At 34.3% G+C, this 19,481-nt stretch overlaps 1 protein-coding gene across 7 annotated transcripts in view; it reads right to left on the bottom strand.

The window, feature by feature from the left end:
- Positions 1-19,481, bottom strand: part of NEK1 (NIMA related kinase 1) — a 193,128-nt gene that overhangs the window by 140,411 nt on the left and 33,236 nt on the right. For all 7 annotated transcript variants that reach the window (XM_045997312.1, XM_045997311.1, XM_045997310.1 and 4 more), the window contains exons 7-12: positions 17,523-17,590; positions 17,322-17,408; positions 13,520-13,574; positions 10,345-10,545; positions 6,131-6,191; positions 3,375-3,526 (exon numbers count right to left, since the gene is read on the bottom strand). In XM_045997312.1, the coding sequence (XP_045853268.1) occupies positions 3,375-3,526; positions 6,131-6,191; positions 10,345-10,545; positions 13,520-13,574; positions 17,322-17,408; positions 17,523-17,590 (624 nt within the window). The remainder of the gene's footprint in view (positions 1-3,374; positions 3,527-6,130; positions 6,192-10,344; positions 10,546-13,519; positions 13,575-17,321; positions 17,409-17,522; positions 17,591-19,481) is intronic.

Here is a 19,481-nt window from a genome sequence, read left to right on the forward strand (position 1 = left end):
ATTGGTTATATACCCCAAAGATACAAATGTAGTGATCCAAAGGGGCACCTGCATCCCAATGTTTATAGCAGCAATGCCCACAAGATCCAAACTATGGAAAGAGCCTAAATGTCTATCAACAGATAAATGGATAAAAAAGATGTGGCATGGATCACTGGGTGTTGTACACAAACAATGAATCACAAAACATTGCATCAAAAACTAATGATGTACTGTATGGTGACTAACATAATAAAAAAAAAAGATGTAGTATGTATGTATGTATATGTGTATACACACACACACACACACACAATGGAATGCTACTCAGCCATTAAAAAATGAAATCTTGCCATTTACAATGACAGGGATGGAACTAGAAGATGTTATGTTAAGTGAAATAAGCCAGTCACAGAGAGATAATTATCATATGATCTTGCTGATATGCAGAATTTAAGAAACAAAACAGAGCATCATAGGGGAGGAGAGAAAAAAAATAAAACAAGACAACATCAGAGAGGGAGACAAATTATAAAAGACTCTGAAAAACAGGAAACAAACTGAGGGCACCTGGAGGGGAGAGGGATGGGGATGGGGTTATTGGATGATCAACATTAAGGAGGGCACACGATGTAATGAGCACTGGGTATTATATAAGACTGATGAATCACTGACTACCCCTGAAATCAATAATACACTACATGTTAATTGAATTTAAATTTTAAAAAATTAAATAAAATAAAGTAGGAGAGTAAATGGACTGAGGAAATGTAATACGGCGACCAGGTGTTCACTTGACACTATTAGTTATAAACTTAAAGTGAGACCAGTTAGAGTAGTTGTATGTTTTCTCCAATCACATTTCACTACCCAAGTTCAGGCTCAAAAGAGATGGAAAATTGTATTTCACCAAGTTAGTTTTTGCCAGGTGATTTGTAATAATGAAAGATAGGTGTGGTTTTGGAAATTACTATTAAGGGAGAACATGGAATTTAAACCAAAAAGGGAAAATAAAAAATGAGGAGAGGGACACTGAAAAAAAACTAGTGAAATCCATGGATCCAAATATGACAAAGAAGCTGTGCAGGCAGAACCCTCCAGGAATAAGCTGGAAACAAAGGAAATAGTGCTAAGTCATGGATGCTTATAATTGAGATTATGGAAGAGTTGGTATAATCAATAATGATAAATTTGATGACATGACTACAGGTGAGAGTTCTAAGGTAGGGTGGTAGACAAAATCACTGAATGAGAACAATCAAAAAAATAAAAGACCCTGTACTATTGGAAGGATCTTTTTTTTTTTTTTTTTGATACTAAAATCACCAAGAATTAGGAAGTACTGGGAAGAGTGACCGTTAGTCAAGTGTTAAACTCTTAAAAATGAGAGCATGCAGATGACCCACAGAAGGTTAACAGGTGATACAGTCTGTAACAAAAGCCTCAAAAGTTTTGGGGGTGGTTGTGGTTAGGGAGTACAGAAGAGTCTTGCAGTGAGAAGCAAGGAAAACACCTCCGTCATCCTACTTCTAGATGCAGTAGTATGAGGATTAAGAGACACAATATAAGAAAGTTGCACAACAGAGTGTTCAGGTTCAAGCCAGATTATAGAGCAAAAAAGATGAAGAAAAACTCTACAAGTTTAGAATAGAGGGGATTTTGCTGATAATATGCTGTAAGAGGGCTCTCTGGAAGAGTTTAGGGAAGTATGCAGGGGATGGGGTCAGATTGGGGTATGACCGAAGTCATATGGAATTGAGAGACTAGCTAATGAAGGAAAAGTCTGGAGGTCCAGGATTTCTGGTGATTAAAGAAGAGGGATAAAAGATATGATGGAATTGGTCCATTAGGCCTAGATAAATGTTATATGGAAGAACTGAAGGAAGGACGGGAGGAAGGCAGGGAGTGAAAACTCATGTCAGTTATCATATTGCCTCTCAGCTGCAAATTCACCCTTTTCTTTTTAGAAGCCAGCCAATATAAACACTTTTTTGCTTGCTAGCATGATGTTAAGCTTTGTCCGCAGATGATGTTGGAGGGACAGTGCAGAAGGCAATGGCTTCTGTTCCTGAGTAGCAGGCTTTCTTGTTCCTACTGCACATGGGACACATAGTAATAACATTCACCCCTGTGGGCAACTTCCAGGAGAGTTCTGCTGGTGCCCCTGTCAGCTCCCCTATGACCTTGGACAACAACCCCAAGGCCAGTTTCCCATCACATTCCATTGGTGACCCAACTGGCAGTCCAGCCTACCATGCAAAGAGTTCAGCAACACCTGGCAACTTCTACCAGCACTCCAGCAGATTCAATCCTAGTAGATTCAATGATTCAATGAATCACCAAGCAGCTTCCTAGTGCATTCCACTGGCATGCTAGGCAGGTTCTCAGGAGCTTCATCAGCTCTACTGTGGACAGTTTCATGTTTGCCAGCTTAGCCTAAGGCACACCTCAGTGAACTCACCATCCAGTGAATTAGAGCCATATCACACCCAATAAGGTTTGCATCTCAGCATTAAGGGTGGGGTTGTGGCAATCTTCCAAAATCTATTTCTTCTTTGGGTACTAGGTCTCAGAGCTAGGAGTAGAGGCTGCTTCCTTTATCTGCTCTTCTTATATTCTCTAAAGGTCTTTATTCCTTAAAGTTAATTCTCTAAACATATCTTTAAACTTTCCTTGATCAAATTAGTATGTATTTTTTTCTCCTGACTGGAGGCTCAATTATACAACTTATTTGAAGACTAATTCAGTAATCATTTGAACTATGTTGTGACAGACTTTAACTTAGATTTCTCTTACAGCAGTGTGTTCAATGTTCATATGTATCTAAACACATGTGTATGCACATATATATGCATGTGCACATGTAGCCCAAAACAAAACTGGTTTCATATACTAAAGTATGCAGCTATTGACATGAAGAAAAATGTCAGATTCCCACAACTAACACTGTGTATTCTTGGACATTTCACCTAAATACTATAGGTGTTAATATTTTCATCTGAAATATTATAGACTGTATAATAACATTCCTTCCAGCTCTATGTTTTTGATTAATTTATTTGATTATGAATTCTCAAATACAAAATTTTCCCACATTTTTATCAAGTATATCACATTTATTTGCTTTATGCACAAAAACAAATGGCTCTGCTTAGGTTGTTCAAAGGTGATTTCACTGATGACATCACTTTCTTTTTACTGCACCAAATACTTAATTTATCTACGTACGTTTCTTTGTGACTTCTGTAAGTCTTCTTAGTTTTAGAAGACTGGTGAAGCAGAGAATAGCAATGTTCTCTAGTAACTTAATAAAAACAATCCTAATTGAATTGAACTGCAATAAGAAAAATCAAACTGAATTTGCTACTAACACACAGTCTATAATATGATCATACCTGTTTATATTTTTGGAGTGGTTTCTTTTCATGTAATTTTCTATCTCCAAATTTCTTATATGTTAAAGGAACTCCATACTTGGCGGCAGGCTTTGTAATTTTCTGAGCAGACACAACAGAAGCCAAACTTTGTCCTGAAGCTGGTCTTTTAGCTATAAGAAAAGATATAAAGAGTTTTCTTCCTAGAGTTTTTTATATTAAATCTTTAATTTCAAAATTCTTCAAGATAGCACTTTTTCATTTTCATAATTATTGATAGCATTTGAGACTTTTTATAAAAATCTTGTTTACTCCTTAGGGGCGCCTGGGTGGCTCAGTGGGTTAAGCTGCTGCCTTCGGCTCAGGTCATGATCTCAGGGTCCTGGGATCGAGCCCCGCATCGGGCTCTCTGCTCAGCAGGAAGCCTGCTTCCTCCTCTCTCTCTCTCTGCCTGCCTTTCTGCCTACTTGTGATCTCTCTCTGTGTGTCAAATAAATAAATAAAATCTTAAAAAAAAAAAGATCTTGTTTACTCCTTAGTACATGTCAATCAATGCTTTCATTATAAACTACTTGATACTGAAGCCATTTTTGTGGGGGGAAGCAAAAAGCCACACATCTTTAAGATGTTGAAATTTCTCAATATTAAAAAAATAAGCACATTCCCAAAACTGACTTTAGATGATGACTGTATTTATGAATATACTAAAAATCACTAAATTTAAGAGTTGACTTTAAGTGGTATAGAACTGTAACTCAATAAAGCTGTTAAAATATTTTTAAAAGAACACTACTGTTTTAGAAATTACTTTCAAAATTTTTCATAATTCATTGAAAAATTTCAAAATTCACATAAACTTCAAGAGCAAGTGTTAAACACTAACACCATCATTGTGAGCAACTTTAATACTTTCATCATCTATAGTCTGAATGATGTCTATACCTACAGACTTAGGGAAGAACAAACACTTTAAAACAATCACAGCTCAGGGTCCCATGAAATGGGTACCTTTACACACTATTGGTGGGAACATAAAATGGTCAAACTTTCTAGAGGACAATCTGTATCAAGAACAATGTTTACGGATTGCTTTTAAAGAAATAATCAGAGATACATAAAAATTTATATACATACAAGTATAAGCCCTACAGCAATGATGTATCCAATTCTTACTGAGGCCTTGAATTCATAATGATGAATTCAATAGAAACAGTTAAATTGAAGAAATTTAAAGGAAATCTATTATTTGTATCAAAGATATTACTTAGGAACTAGGAAAAGTGGAAGAAAAAAAAAATTCCCTCTGAGAGTTCAACTGTAAGATCTAATCAGAACACATATATATAACATCACATTATAACTTGGCTAAATGCATTAAAACAACCAAAGAAATATAGTGTATACCAGTACACATACTGGCACACATACTGAAGAAGAAGCTGAAGTCACAAAAGTTTTATAAAAATGAAGATTCACTGGGTGTGGTGCATAAACAATGAATCTTGGAACACTGAAAAAAAAATAAAAATTACCAAAAAAAAATAAAAATAAAAATAAAGATTCCCAGGCAAAAAAATATTAAATAGTTCCCATTCACTTCCAGAAAGAGGGAGAATTACTTACCTGCTTTGGGAGTGTTTCTCAGGCTCAGTGATGGGCCACCAGTAGTATAAAGCTTAATATGGGGAGTTGGAGCCCACAAAGCTATCTACAGACCCATCAGTAATACAATTCCTATTTTAGCCTCATGCTATTAAACATTTCATTCACCCAACTTCTGTTAAAGCAAAATAACTTTCTAATTCCTATGTAGGCTTATCTACATGGAAAGAATGTGCTGACATGGAGTATTTCTGGTCTTTGTGACAATGAGGCTTTTAAGATTTGACTTCTCATGAGGCTTGACCACCAGGAGAGACATGCTGATTCAGCTGTGTGTCAGTTTCTTGTGAGTTCTGCTTAAGAGTGAATTGATTTCCGAGGAACTGACAGTCTCTACACTGACAGGATGAGTATAAGGGGCTTTAGGAAGAACTAAATATAGCTGGCCTTCCTAAGAACACGCTGCCATACCACTTCCAGCTTACAGGGACTCATTGTTGTAATATGGTATTTATTTTTATTAATTTACTCAAACTCAAAATAGAGAACCTGGAAAGCACTGTTTGAAAAACAATATAATCCTCGAATATCACATAACTTCCACTGATTTTAGAAATCCATTCTGAAATCATTCTATGAAGAAAAAATGTAATTTCCTTCTCACACAATCATGTATATACATACACATAGTATATAATCATATCTACAATCCTACAAATACTCTACTGCTGCTGGCCACATTTAAAACAAAATTATCCTTGGTAAGGTACCTGACTTCACATAAATTCACTTTTTAAAAATTTTAGAATATGAAGTACTTCTTACAGAAAAATATATAAACACTTAACTAAGACATTTTAGAACATTCTACGACAATCTGCTCAGAATATCAGCTAAGCAACTGATAAAGATGGAAGACTTCAAGATAGATTTAATTCAAATAAGGCAGACAAGAAATTTTGGAAATTTTGTTATTAACTCGTCACAAAGTGTTGTATACTGTCATATATCAAAGTAATTTAAAGATGCATTTCCTCTGGATTAAATTTATCTGCATTTACCCCAACTTACTATATCTCCATGTATCTCTAGTATAATTAGAAAGTATTACTAATTAATATTAATATATTGACTATTGCAAACAGATGAAAGGACTCATATTAAATTTCATTTACCTGGTACAGGCTGCACTCCAAACTTGGAAAATGTTTTTAGACAAAATTCTTCTGCAATAAGCTGAGATTGAAAAAGGCCAAAAAAAAGTTAGCAACATCAAATTTCCAAAATAAAAACTCTACCCATTATTCAGATTACATTTTTCCTTTTCCAGTTACATATACGCTATCAGATAAACTGTACTTATTCAACCTAAGTAATCCCAAATTCCTCATACTAACTCTCTTCCACTCTTACAGATTTATTTTATTACTTTCCTACATAACCCTTCTTCCCATATTAACCTAATGAACCACAAAGACCTCCATAAACTGCCTTCCTGTTCTATCTCTCAGCAATTTAACATAATTACTTCCTATCTGGAATAGCCTCCATATTTTACATACAGCCAAATCCCTCATTTACCTCAATAATAATCACTCAGATTAACTTCTCAGTTATTTCAACTTTACTCTGAATCTTCTCAGCCTCTGCAATGAGTTTTCACTTTAAACAATATGTGGTTATAAACATACTACAGGATAAGTATTTGAATATTTAGATAATTTAGATAATAAAAATTTAGATAATTTAGATAATCCAATTAAGCGTCTCTTTTTACTATTAATAAAACACTCCAGGACCTATTCTCCAGCATTCATGAACAAATTTTGAGAAGCAAAAATCATTAGTATTTCCCACAAGTCATTTTTCCCCCTATTTACTAAATTTTCTTTTCCCCCTTTTAAATACAGAATATGATGCCAACAAAGATGTAACTCAATTTAAGCCTGCTTTTTTCTCACTGGCTGGAGAATGGGAAAACAAGTGAATGTTCTCTTTTTTTTTTTTTTTAAGAGAAATGAGGCCTGCTGAAGAGAGTATTTACACAGCAGCAGTGGAACAGATGCTCCAATAGTCAAAAAACCATGAGTGAGATGGTCTTCTCTCCCACTAAGGATCCCCTAATAGCAGTTTTCAAGTCTCATACTGGCAGAATCAGCATCACCAGGACATATTAAATGTGGAAATTCTCAGGCTCCCACCTCAGAAACACTAAAATAGAAATGGTAGTGATGGGACCCAGCAATGTTCTCCAAGTGATTTTTTAAAGTATGGTAAAGCTTAAAAACCACTGCACCAAAAGATAAATTAAGTGAAGACCTGGTTCACAGATAGTTCAGAGCAACTGTGTAAATGTATTTGCTCTTCTGAACATTTGCCTTTTTTCCCTTTCTTTTACATGGAAGACAATGGGTGGCTTATGCACTCCATACTGCCCCAGACTGGATACTTTCCTTCACTGCTTGAAGGTGAGTCTTTTTGTTGTGAATACAAATATGAACTAAGAGGTGGGGCATAAAGAATCCAAGATTTTGCAATCACTATACTGTGTTGTCCAATATAGTTGTCACCCATGAGTAGCTATTTGAATTAAATTTTTAAATAAATATAATTTAAAACTCAGCCACTTGGTCACATTAGGCACAATTTAAGTATTCAACAACCACATGTGGCTAGTGGCTACAATGCTGGACAATGCAGATATAAAACACATCATTATAGACGCACTATTGAAAGTACTATTGGACAACACCTATATTGCTGAGGAATCAGAGCTTAACCATGATTTGTCAAGCTTCCTCCACATGTGCAAGATTGAGAATTAAGCCATATTAAACCTTGGGTGATAGCAGTTAGAGAAGTAATTTTTTAAAAACTCTACAGAATATTATAGTAGTTTATATATTATACAGTAAAGCTTACAAACTGTTTCAAAGTTAAAGCCTTACAAAATGTATTACAAACTTTCTCACAAGAATACTGAGTAAGTGATATATAGCAGAAAATAAACTTAGGAATCAAACGAGATTTTCACAAAAATGAAATCTAAGTGATGTCTAAATATTAACAAGGAGCTATTCATATACTAAACACATACTATCAAATATTCCACTTCTTAATAATCATAATCTGTCCTTTTTTCTTTCCATATTATAAATTTTGATAAATCAGGCTTGCACATTTTTCTTCATTGCTGGCTAGCTGAATTCCAGTGCTTCAGCCTTGAGACTGTTATGTCCAAACCACTTATTTTGGGAGTATCAGCAAGACTTAATGAAGTTACTCTTTCTTTGCCAATAGATGCCGAAAAATAATAGTATATTGCCTCATAAATCTGTTCTTGAATTTGTTACTTATAACAAAGGAGTTTTATAAGACACCTACATTTCAGAGATTCTTGCTACACCCTATAAAAGTAACCTTCAATCTATACATTTAAATTGGCTTTTTGGTGACTAATGTGTTCTCCTGGTAGTAATAATTAAATCCACACTTCTGTTTTCTGAAAATTATTTGTTCACAGATGTTCTGTTAACCCAGAGAATATATGACACTTCCCTCTTATCCCATAAGCATATAAAAGTAAAAAAACTACGATTTTGCTAGATACATGATTTACAGAAGAGTTTAATTAACAAAGGCCACACAGAACATGTAATATAAAATAATTCCAGTTTCAGGGGATCATATTTATATCAATACCTTAAAAACTGATTTGATATAAATTTTTAATAAATCCTGTCACAGTAAAATTCAGCTCAACTCCACAAATATTTATTATGCATCTACATGTGAGTAATAGAGGAAAAATCATGAGTCAACAATCTGTTATAATACAAATGCCCCCAAAACAACAGTTTTCAATAATTATCAAATAGAATATAATTATAATCACATAAATTAAGATACTAATATGTTTACATTTGTATAATAAAATGACACATTGATAATGTTTTGTATTGAATATATTGAGCACTTATTACATGCTAGACATTAAGAACTTTATGTACATTATCGCTTTTTTTTTAATTCTCACAACCACTTCATGATGTACATATATTTATAATCTCATTGTTTATAGGTCATTGAGGCACAGAAACATTTGATAATTAGAGATGGTTACCAGAGGGGAAGTGAGTAGGGGGATGGGTGAAATGGGTGAAGGGGATTAAGAGTACACTTATCTTGATGATCACTACTGTGCAGAATCATTCAATCATTATATTGTACATGTACAACTAATATAACCCTGTATATGTTAACTATACTGGATTTAAATTTTTTTTGAATAATAATTTTACAGTTAAAAATCTAAGAAGAAAAAGTAGAGAGGTGACTGCCAGGAGCTATGATAGAAAGGAATGGGGAGTTACTGATTAATGGGATTCAGCTTGTTTTATAAGATGAGGAGTTGTGAAGATGAATGGTGGTATTAACTGCACAGCATTGAAAATCTATTTAATACCACTGAATTGGACACTCAAAAACGGTTAGGAGGATGCATTTTAGTTGTGCACCTTTTACCACAATTAAAAAAAAAATTGGAAAACAACAGAAATCCAAGACAAAGGAATGATTCTGTGATATTGTGATTTATCTTAAGAAATACATTATCTTGTGTCTAATTCCTGGCATACAGCTCCTAAAACCCTGAAAGAGAATAAAGGTGTCTTTTGTTATTCCTAACAAGCCACTTTCAACCACACCTGAATTTATGTTAAGGAGGTGACACCTGGAAAGCCCCTAAGGATGGAAGCTGATTGCCAGGAAAATCTACCTTGTGATTAGAGGGTGAAACTTTTAGTCTCACTCCCCTCCCCGAGAGGAAAGGGACTGAGGTTGATTCAAACACTAAAGGCCAGTGATTTAATCAATCATGTCTACATAATGAAGCCTCCATAAAAAGCTGAAGGACAGGATCTGTACAGCTTCTGTGTTGGTAAACATGCCAGCAGGGTGACACATCCTAATTTTACTGCAACAGGTCTGGCACTCAGCACCCGTGCCCTTCGTATCCCTTCAGCTGGCTGTGGGATCTGATGACCTGTATTACCAAGTAGTCCCAGAACTGAACTAAACTGGACACCCAGCTGTGTTGCAGAAGTGCTCGGTGTGGGAAAAACTACCACACATTCGGTGATTGGAAGGGTGAGAAGTTCAGTATTAAATGTTAAGAGGAAACAAAGGAAGAATGTTTTCCCTCCTATAGATTCACAACTAGAAAATAAATCCAAAGAGGAAGAATATGAGAGCAGAAAAAAAGGGTGACTCCAATGTCATCTGAAAAAGGCATTTCATTCTTCCAGAACTGTGATGTGCTCTCCTCAAAACATAGGTCATGTCCTAATTAAGCACCAAAACCTTACTACTTTAAAGTAAAAAAACATACCTGAGGTGAGAGAAACTTTTCAATGCGTTTGGCTATAAAACCTTTCTCCAATATGGAGTTGACTGATGGTCTATCCCTAGGATTTCTTTTAAATAACTGAGAGAGTAAATTGCGGAGATCATAAGAATAATGTAAAGATACAGGTGGAAAAGATCCAGATATTATCTTCAGTACCAGGTTTTTCATATTGCCAGCTTCAAACTAAAATCCAGAAAATAAATTAACATATATGAAACATACATATTGAAAATAGGAATAAACACTGAGAAAGTTATTTTCCTATAGAACAGAAATATAATCCCCTTACAAATATTCTAATCACCATATGTTCTTTAGAAGAAAGTTCACTTGGTTATTTATAAACACATTTAAGAGAATATTAGTCCTCATGAAAAGTTTAATATTCATTTTTGCTTACTCAAAATACTAAAAGATGGAGTAAAGGTATTAAAGATTTTATAAAAACAATAAAAAGACAAAAACAAACCTGTAGTCTTCATTCAAGACCTGCCTACCTATGGCCCTGTTGCAGTAAGTGGAACAAGAAATTAACTACAAAACAGCATCTGGGAAAAAACATAATAAATGAAAGTACTAGGGCGCCTAGGTAATTCAGTCAGTAAAGGGTCCGACTCTTGATTTCAGCTCAGGTCATGATCTCATGGGCCATGGGAGTCCTGCATCCAACTTAGGGAGTCTGCTTGAGATTCTCTCCCTCTGCCCCTTGCCCAACTCATGTGTATATGCCCTTTCTCTCTCTCAAATAAATAAATCTTTAAAAATAATACTAATTACTTTCCTTTAAACACTGATTATTATTATTGTTAAGTGTGTGATGCTCCCAAAAGCCATGTAGTAAGAAACATGGCAAGTATTCCAAAGGGGAATATAAGCCATATCAATAAGAATAGTATATATTTAAGGAGTAAACACAATATAAACTCTAACTGAAGTTAAAAAACCAACAGCAGTGGGGCAGTTTAAAATCTAAAGATTTAATTTTGAAAGTAAATAAAATTAAGCTTTTGACATCTCTGCTAAAATAGAACAGAACAGTTGTGCACTGTTACTGTGTTCTTAACATACACATCAATAAAACAAAACACACTATAAATTAGGTATTGGTGATTATACCAAGTACAAAAAAGTTCTGCTAAATCTTGAGTTCTCTCAGACATTTAAAATATGATATTCAGCATACTAAAATTTGAGCACAATTCAGTAGTCTAGAAATAGCTATGTACCTAAGAAGGAATTCTAAATGCATGATAGATTATTCCTTCACTACAGTGAATTTTCGGTCCCTCAACTGACAAACTTTTCATAAAGGTTAGTAAATTACTTAATTTCATGTGTCTACTTAAGAGTATGTAATTCCAAAATACAGAAGCAATGGTGACAGAATATAGATGAAAAAATGAAAGGAAATACACTGATTTATACCTAAAATGGCTGTGTGTCGAGAAACCACCAATTGACCAATTCCTTCAAATATAGATCTGATAAACGACCATTCCATATCACTTTAGCAGTCTATGCTTTTATAAGGCAATACAGTCTTAAAATTAAGAGTATGCAACCATGAAAAACATAACAAAGAAAAAATACCCCCAAATAATATCAAGCAATAAAAACAGGCTCTAAAACTGTTTATACAATATAATTAAACTGCAGAAAGAAAAAAAAAAATTTTTTATAAATTAATCTGGAAGAAAGCCTGGAAGGAAACAAAGTATTACAAATACTGATTACCAGTTGGAAGAATTGCTTTTGATACTCATTCAGTTCTTTACATTTTTATTTATTTTCTTAAGTTTTCGGTAATGAAAATACATTATGGCTTAATGGAGGAAACATTTTTTTTGTGTGAGAGCAAGCATGCCCATATAGGGTGGAGGGAAGGAACAGAGGGAGGAGCAGAGGGAAAGCAAAAGAGAGAATCTCAACCAGCCTCCATGCCCAGAAAGAAACCCAACACTGGGCTCTATCTCACAACCTTGAGATCATGACCTGAACAGAAATCAGGAGTCGGGATGCTTAACTGACAGCCACCCAAGCACCCCCAGGGGAGCATTTTTAAAAAGCAAAATTTTGAAATGGAAAGTGATTAAAATTCAACCTATTTAAGAAAAAAACTCCCCCTTTGGGGCATATTATGCCCATCTCAACAAAGTCTCAAAAATTAAAAAACAATTTTTTAAAGATTTATTTATTTGAGAAAGAGAGAGACAGAGAGTGAGAATGAGTATGTGTTTGTGTGTGTGTGTGTGTGTGTGTGTGTGTGCGTGTGTGCGTGCACAAGCAGGGGAAGGGGCAGAGGAGAGGCGAAGCAGACTCCCTGCTGAACCTGGAGCCCAATGCCTCGCTCGCTCTCACTCCGTCACAACCCTGAGATCATGACCTAAGCTGAAATCAAGAGTTAGACACTTAACCAACTAAGCCACCCACTGCCCCCAAAATAAATTTTAATTAAAGAGCATCTGAATTGATAAAATCCTTTAATGAATACGTCAAAAATGTTCTTTAATTTCGATTCCAAACTCAAAATACAATTCAATTCCAAATACTTTGGGTGTTTTAAAAGGAATTGCTAAGATGAAACAAAAATCATTAAGCTAAAATACCATATTCACATATAAATAGAACACTAAAAAGATACCAAGTTTATTTTTGTCATGAGAAATAATTTCCTGGTGGAGGAGTGTGTGAATGGCTCAGTTGGTTAAGTATCTGACTCTTGGTCATGATCTCAGGGTTGTGGGATCAAACCCTAGTCCAGCTCACCAATCAGCAGGGAATCTGCTGGAGATGCTTTCACTCTCTCTCATTCCAAAATGAATAACTAAATCTTAAAAAAAAAAAAAAAAAAAAAAGAATTTCCTGGGAAAAAAGTATGACATATGTATTATAATAACAAATATATAACATATGTATACAATATATGCATATATATTAAGGGAAAATCTATTTAAATTCATACTTGAGAAAAGATGAGAAATTTAAAAACTGACAGAGAACCTCTAGTAAAAGAGAGTGACCTGGAAGGTGGCATATAATTAAAAATATATATATATTTATATTTATATTTAATATATATTACATATATTTATATACATATATATTTACAGGTACTTTAGAACACAATTTTTTAAATATTTCAGAAACCTCTACTTACCGCATGTTTAAGTGTACACATCTCATACAGGACACACCCCAGAGCCCAAATGTCACTAGAAAAGGGAAAAATGAGAAATTTTCTCTAAGTATCAGAATTTAATTTTTTTTTCATTTAAAGGAAATAAAAGCACCATGAAAATGCTCTCCAAAAATATCTGTTCCATAAAACATATCTTTTAAAACTCACATGGAGGACATTGGGAGATGGAGAGGAGAAGGAAGTTGGGGGAAATTGGAAGGGGAGGCGAACCATAAGAGACTATGGACTCTGAAAGACAACCTGAAGGTTTTGAAGGGGCGGGGTGGGAGGTTGGGGGAACCAGGTGGTGGGTAATAGGGAGGGCACGTATTGCACGGAGCACTGGGTGTTGTGCAAAAACAATGAATACTGTTACGCTGAAAAATTAAATAAATTTAAAAAATATATATATATAAAAAAAAAAAACCTCAAAATTTCAACCATAACGAAATGATAAGAATAGCTATCCCAGGTTAGAAAAATATCAGTTGCCCAAGCAATTACTTTATTAATTCCCTCACTTTATTTTTTTAACATTTTTAAATTTAAATTCCATTAATTAACATGTAATCTATTATTGGTTTCAGAGGTAGAGTTCAGTGGTTCATTAGTTATATATAACACCCACTGCTCATTATATCACATATCCTCTATCACCCAGTTACCCCATCCCTCCACTTTACTCCCCCCAGCAACCCTCAGTTTGTTTGCTATGATTTAGAGTCTCTTATGGTTTGTCTCCCTCTCTGATTTCATCTTGTTATATTTTTTCCTCTCTTCCCCTATGATCCTCTGTTCTGTTTCTCAAATTCCACATATCAGTAAGATCATATGATAATTATCATTCTCTGACTTATTTTGCACAGCGTAATACCCTCTAGTTCCATCCATGTTGTTGCAAATGGCAAGATTTCATTCTTTGGATGGCCGAGTAGTATTCCATTGTGTATATATATCACATCTTCTTTATCTATTCATCTGTCAATGGACATCTGGCCTCCTTCCATAGTTTGGCTATTGTGGACATTGCCCAAGCAATTAAAGTTTTATTAAAGAAATGTAATATTTAAAAGAACAAAGTCAGTAAATTCCATGAATATGGAATTTTTTTTAAAGATTTTTATTTATTTATTTATTTTTTTAAAAGAGTTTATTTATTTATTTGACAGACAGAGATCACAAGTAGGCAGAGAGGCAGGCAGAGAGAGAGGGAGAAGCAGGCTCCCCGCTGAGCGGAAAGCCCGATGCGGGGCTCAATCCCAGGACCCTGAGATCATGACCTGAGCTGAAGGCAGAAACTTAACCCACTGAGCCACCCAGGCACCCGTGGAATTTATTATTTTATTCAATTTTTAAAATTTATTTTATTTTATTAAATTACTTACAAAACACCATGATTTTTAAAATTATTTTAAAAGCAAAATACTGTTTTAATGATGAAAAAGAACATATTAATTTACAAAAATTAAATCTGAAATAAATCTATAACAGTCTACTAAAATATTATATAAGGTAAATATATTAATTATTTAATATTATTTTAAGGACATATACTATGTTCTTTGTAGTTTTTTCCTTTCTTTTATCTTAAATGTATTTTTATAATTAAAAAAATTCTATTTCCATTTTAAAAAAGAAAAAAAAAAAGACATAGTTCACAGCTACAGCAGTCCTTATTAGTCAACAAAAACCACTGCTCCTCAAAGTTAAACAGAAAAGAATAAAATCCAATATTGAAATCCCAAGGTTATCTTGAACCAAACTCATGAAAAGCTACAAATATAAACCTTTAACTCCAAAAATCTACTTAATTTCAAGATTCAACTTATAAAAAAATTTAAATGTAATTAAACTTATTATCTGTTAGTATATAGTACTTGTACATGTTAATATGACCCATGTACAAACTCATTAAACTAATGATCCTATTAATAAAATACTTCAAAACATATTTAGAAAAAAATATGAATTTTTGAAGTATATTGATGATGCTTATCCATGACATTTTTAAACCATTTCCCCACAAAATTAATTTTATATGAAATTCTCCAAAGGATGATTGAATCCATTCCTTATTTATTTTTTTAAAAGATTTTATGTATTGGGGCGCCTGGGTGGCTCAGTGGGTTAAAGCCTCTGCTTTCGGCTCAGGTCATGATCCCAGAGTCCTTGGATCAAGTCCCACATCCGCCTCTCTGCTCAGCGGGGAGCCTGCTTCCCCTTCTCTCTCTGCCTGCCTCTCTGCCTACTTGTGATCTGTCTGTCAAATAAATAAATAAAATCTTAAAAAAAAAAAAAGATTTTATGTATTTATTTGACAGGAGAGAGCAATCACAAGTAGGTAGAGCAGCTGGCCGAGAGAAAGGGAGAAGCCGGCTCTCAGCTGAGCAAAGAGCACAATATGGGGCTTGATCCCAGGACCCTGATATCATGACCTGAGTGGAAAGCAGAGGCTTAACCCACTGACCCACCCAGGCACCTCCATTCCTAATTTAAAGACTGATTTTTTCCACAGTTGACTTATCCATAAGACACAGAAATAGCATTAAAATGAAAAATTAATTTGGTTTAAAGAAAATCCTACTATCCTTAAAAATATCCACTAAAAATACATTCCATGAACTAGACTGATCATTGTAATCTAAAATCATTTAAAAAATGCATTGCTGGGAGGGTGCCTAGGTGGCTCAGCAGGTGCATCAACTACTGGTTTCAGCTCAGGTCATGATCTCTGCATCCTGGGATGGAGTCCTGAGATGGAGTTGGGACTCCATGCTCGGCAGGGAGTCTGTTTGGGATTCTCTCTGTCCCTCTTCCTTTGCTGTTCCCCCTGCTCATACTCTCTCACTCTGTCTCTCAACTAAATAAATAAATCTTAAAAAAAAAAAAAAAAGCACTTTGCTAGGATGATGTTCTCTGCCTCGACTGCTCAGATTTTAAATACAGCTTCCTTCCCACTCTCAAAAAAAGGAGCTATCACTTTCTTCCTTTTAGGTTCTGTGGGTGCTTTCAAATTTAAGACCAATGTTTCTTGGTTAGGATATTTCAATTAGAAAGAGAGAAAATAAAGGGTAAATGGAGTTCAGTGGCAGAATTCCTCATCTCACACACATATTACACAATCAGTTAGCCATAGTACAACTAATGGTTAGGGATTTGGGCTTGGGAGCCAGATGCCTGAGGCTTTCAAGTTGCTATACCTCTCTCTATTTGGCTTCCTTACACAGCAAAGGAAGATTAATGAATACCTACAATTCACAAGGTTATTGTGAAGATTAAAGGAGTGAATACATAGAAAGCGTTCAAAACAAGGCCTAGCATTTAGTAAGTGTTCAATAACTATTACAATCTAATAGGAAATGACTATTACAAAGACCAAAAAAATTGTTTCTATTTCCAATTACAACTTATAATAATAAAGTGAAACTTTTGGAGTGTCTGGCTGGCTCAGTCAGAAGATCATGCAACTCTTGATCTTGATCTCGGGGTCATAAATTCAAGTCTGACATGAGGTACAGAGATTACTTAAATAAATAAACAAATAAATTAAAAAATGAAGTGACACTTTCTATATGTCCTTTAACAAGACATGAAATAGCTTCTTTGCAATCCCCCTCACTGTATAGTAAAAAAGAATAGGTGTATATACATACATACATATCTATCTATATCTATATCTTTATGTGTATTAATGATTTTTAGAATACTATTCTGAAGGTTAGTAAATAAAACGCAACAAAGATTTAAAGAGAATATATGTAACGAACATCATTTTAAATACCTTTTATTGTTGTAAGGTTTGTTTTCACAGATTTCAGGTGACAAGTAGTAGGGGGTCCCTATACAAGTTCGAGCCAGCTCCACAGTACTAGAACAAAAAGAGAATTATTAGAAAAACTTAAGATACTAAAGGATATTAAAAATTATCACATACATATCACCATGGACATTATGTCAAAACAAAGCTTAAAATCGATGTTACCTATTAAGTACTCGAGCAATTCCAAAATCTCCGAGTTGTATTGTCCCATCTTTGGTTAAAAATATATTCTGTGAAAGAGATGTAAAAAAAAAAAAAAAAAAAAAAAAATCAGAAATACTGTTACATCCAGTTCTGAGCTGACAACTCTTTTCATATAAAAGAATCTAGTTAGGAGCACCTGGGTGGCTTAGTCATTAAGCTTCTGCCTTCAGCTCAAATCATGGTCCCAGGGTCCTGAGATTGAGCCCCGCATCGGGCTCCCTACTGAGCAGGGAGCCTGCTTGTCCCTCACCTACTCCCCCTACTTGTGTTCCCTCTCTGTCTCTCTCTGTCAAATAAATAAATAAAAATCTTTAAAAAAAAATGAATCTAGTTTAAAAAAATGCAAGAATAACTGGATATCCACATATATAAGAAAGAATATAGATCCTTATCTCATAACATAGACAAAAACTAATTCAAAATGGATTCTTAAATATAAGAACTAAAACTACAAAACTCCTAGAGGAATACATATGAATATATTTTCATGTCATTGGGCTGGGCAATGTTTTCTTAAATGTGACGCCAAAAGTACAAGCAAAAAAAGAAAATATAAAGTGGACTTCTCAAAAATAAAAACTTCTGTTCAAAGAAGACCATCAAAAGTGAACAGACATGCGATTACTAGGTGATGGACATTAAGGAGGGCATGTGATGTAATGAGCACTGGTATTAAATAAGACTGATGAATCACTGACCTCAGCCTCTGAAACCAGTAACACATTACATGTTAAATTAACTGAATTAAAATAAAAATTTTAAAATGATTAATTTTTTTTTAAAAAGTGAACAGACGACCCACAGAACTGGAGAAAATACTTGCAAATTATGTATCTGACTAGGAATTTGTATCCAGAAAAAAAGAACTCTTACAATTCATGAGCAACAAAAGACACACTATTTAAAATACACAAAGTCACATATTATATGATTCCATTTACATAAAATGTTCAGAATAGGCAAATCCATTGAGAAAGAAACAAGATTAGTTGTTTCCAGAGTCTAGGTAGAGAGGGAATGGAGAGTGATTGCTAACAGTACAGGATTTCTTTTTGGAATGATTAAAAAAAAATGTTCTAGAATTAGAGAGTGGTGATGGTTTCACAAGTCTGTGAATATATGAAAAATCACTGAACTGTAAATTTTCAGTGGGTGAATGTCATCATATCTGACATATATCTCAACATAGCTTTAAAAAAACAAACTCAGACCTTCCCCTCCATTACAAAAAAAAAAGCCTGCCTAAAAATTCTAATTATCCTAAATGTAAGAAATTAACCTTAAAATTTTCAAAAATTGGAAAAAATTTTCCAACAAAATTTGCAATTAAAAAACTAGCCAGTTAATTTGCATGCATCAATATGTAACTCCAGTGTTCTACCAAACAGTAAAGGCAAGAGTTTGTGGAACATTAATTAAACTCCATATCATTCAGGAGACTTAAATTGACACATGTTCACAGTCTAAGATGACACAAAATGGGGATGAGAGGGATAGAGTAAAATGGAATGAAATGGAATTAGGTAGCAGAGGGGTGGGGGACTGGAAGGATGGGGTATAAAGCTCCCATCACAGTTCTCCTCTTCTTACTACTCACCCTGAGGCTATCAAGCTATATAAGAAGTTGCAGGAGTAAGAAGGTAAGACAGATACATAGCCTTGACACCAGGAAACAAATCCCCTCTGTGCTACCAGGTCTGGGAGTGAGTGAGCCCTAGTGGGGCATCCACGAAAGAAACCTCTATGCAAAGATGAGTGAACTGTGGGGACAAAACATTTCTCACAAAGAATGGCCAAAAAATAAAGTCCAATACGCATGAAGAAACCTAATGCAAAAAAAAAAAAAAAAAAAAAAGCTAATAAAATAATCGGAACAAGAATTCACTCTAGACAGAATTAATTTTGTGAAACAATCCA

Source organism: Meles meles, chromosome 2, assembly GCF_922984935.1.
Source record: "Meles meles chromosome 2, mMelMel3.1 paternal haplotype, whole genome shotgun sequence".
NCBI classification, from domain to species: domain Eukaryota; kingdom Metazoa; phylum Chordata; class Mammalia; order Carnivora; family Mustelidae; genus Meles; species Meles meles.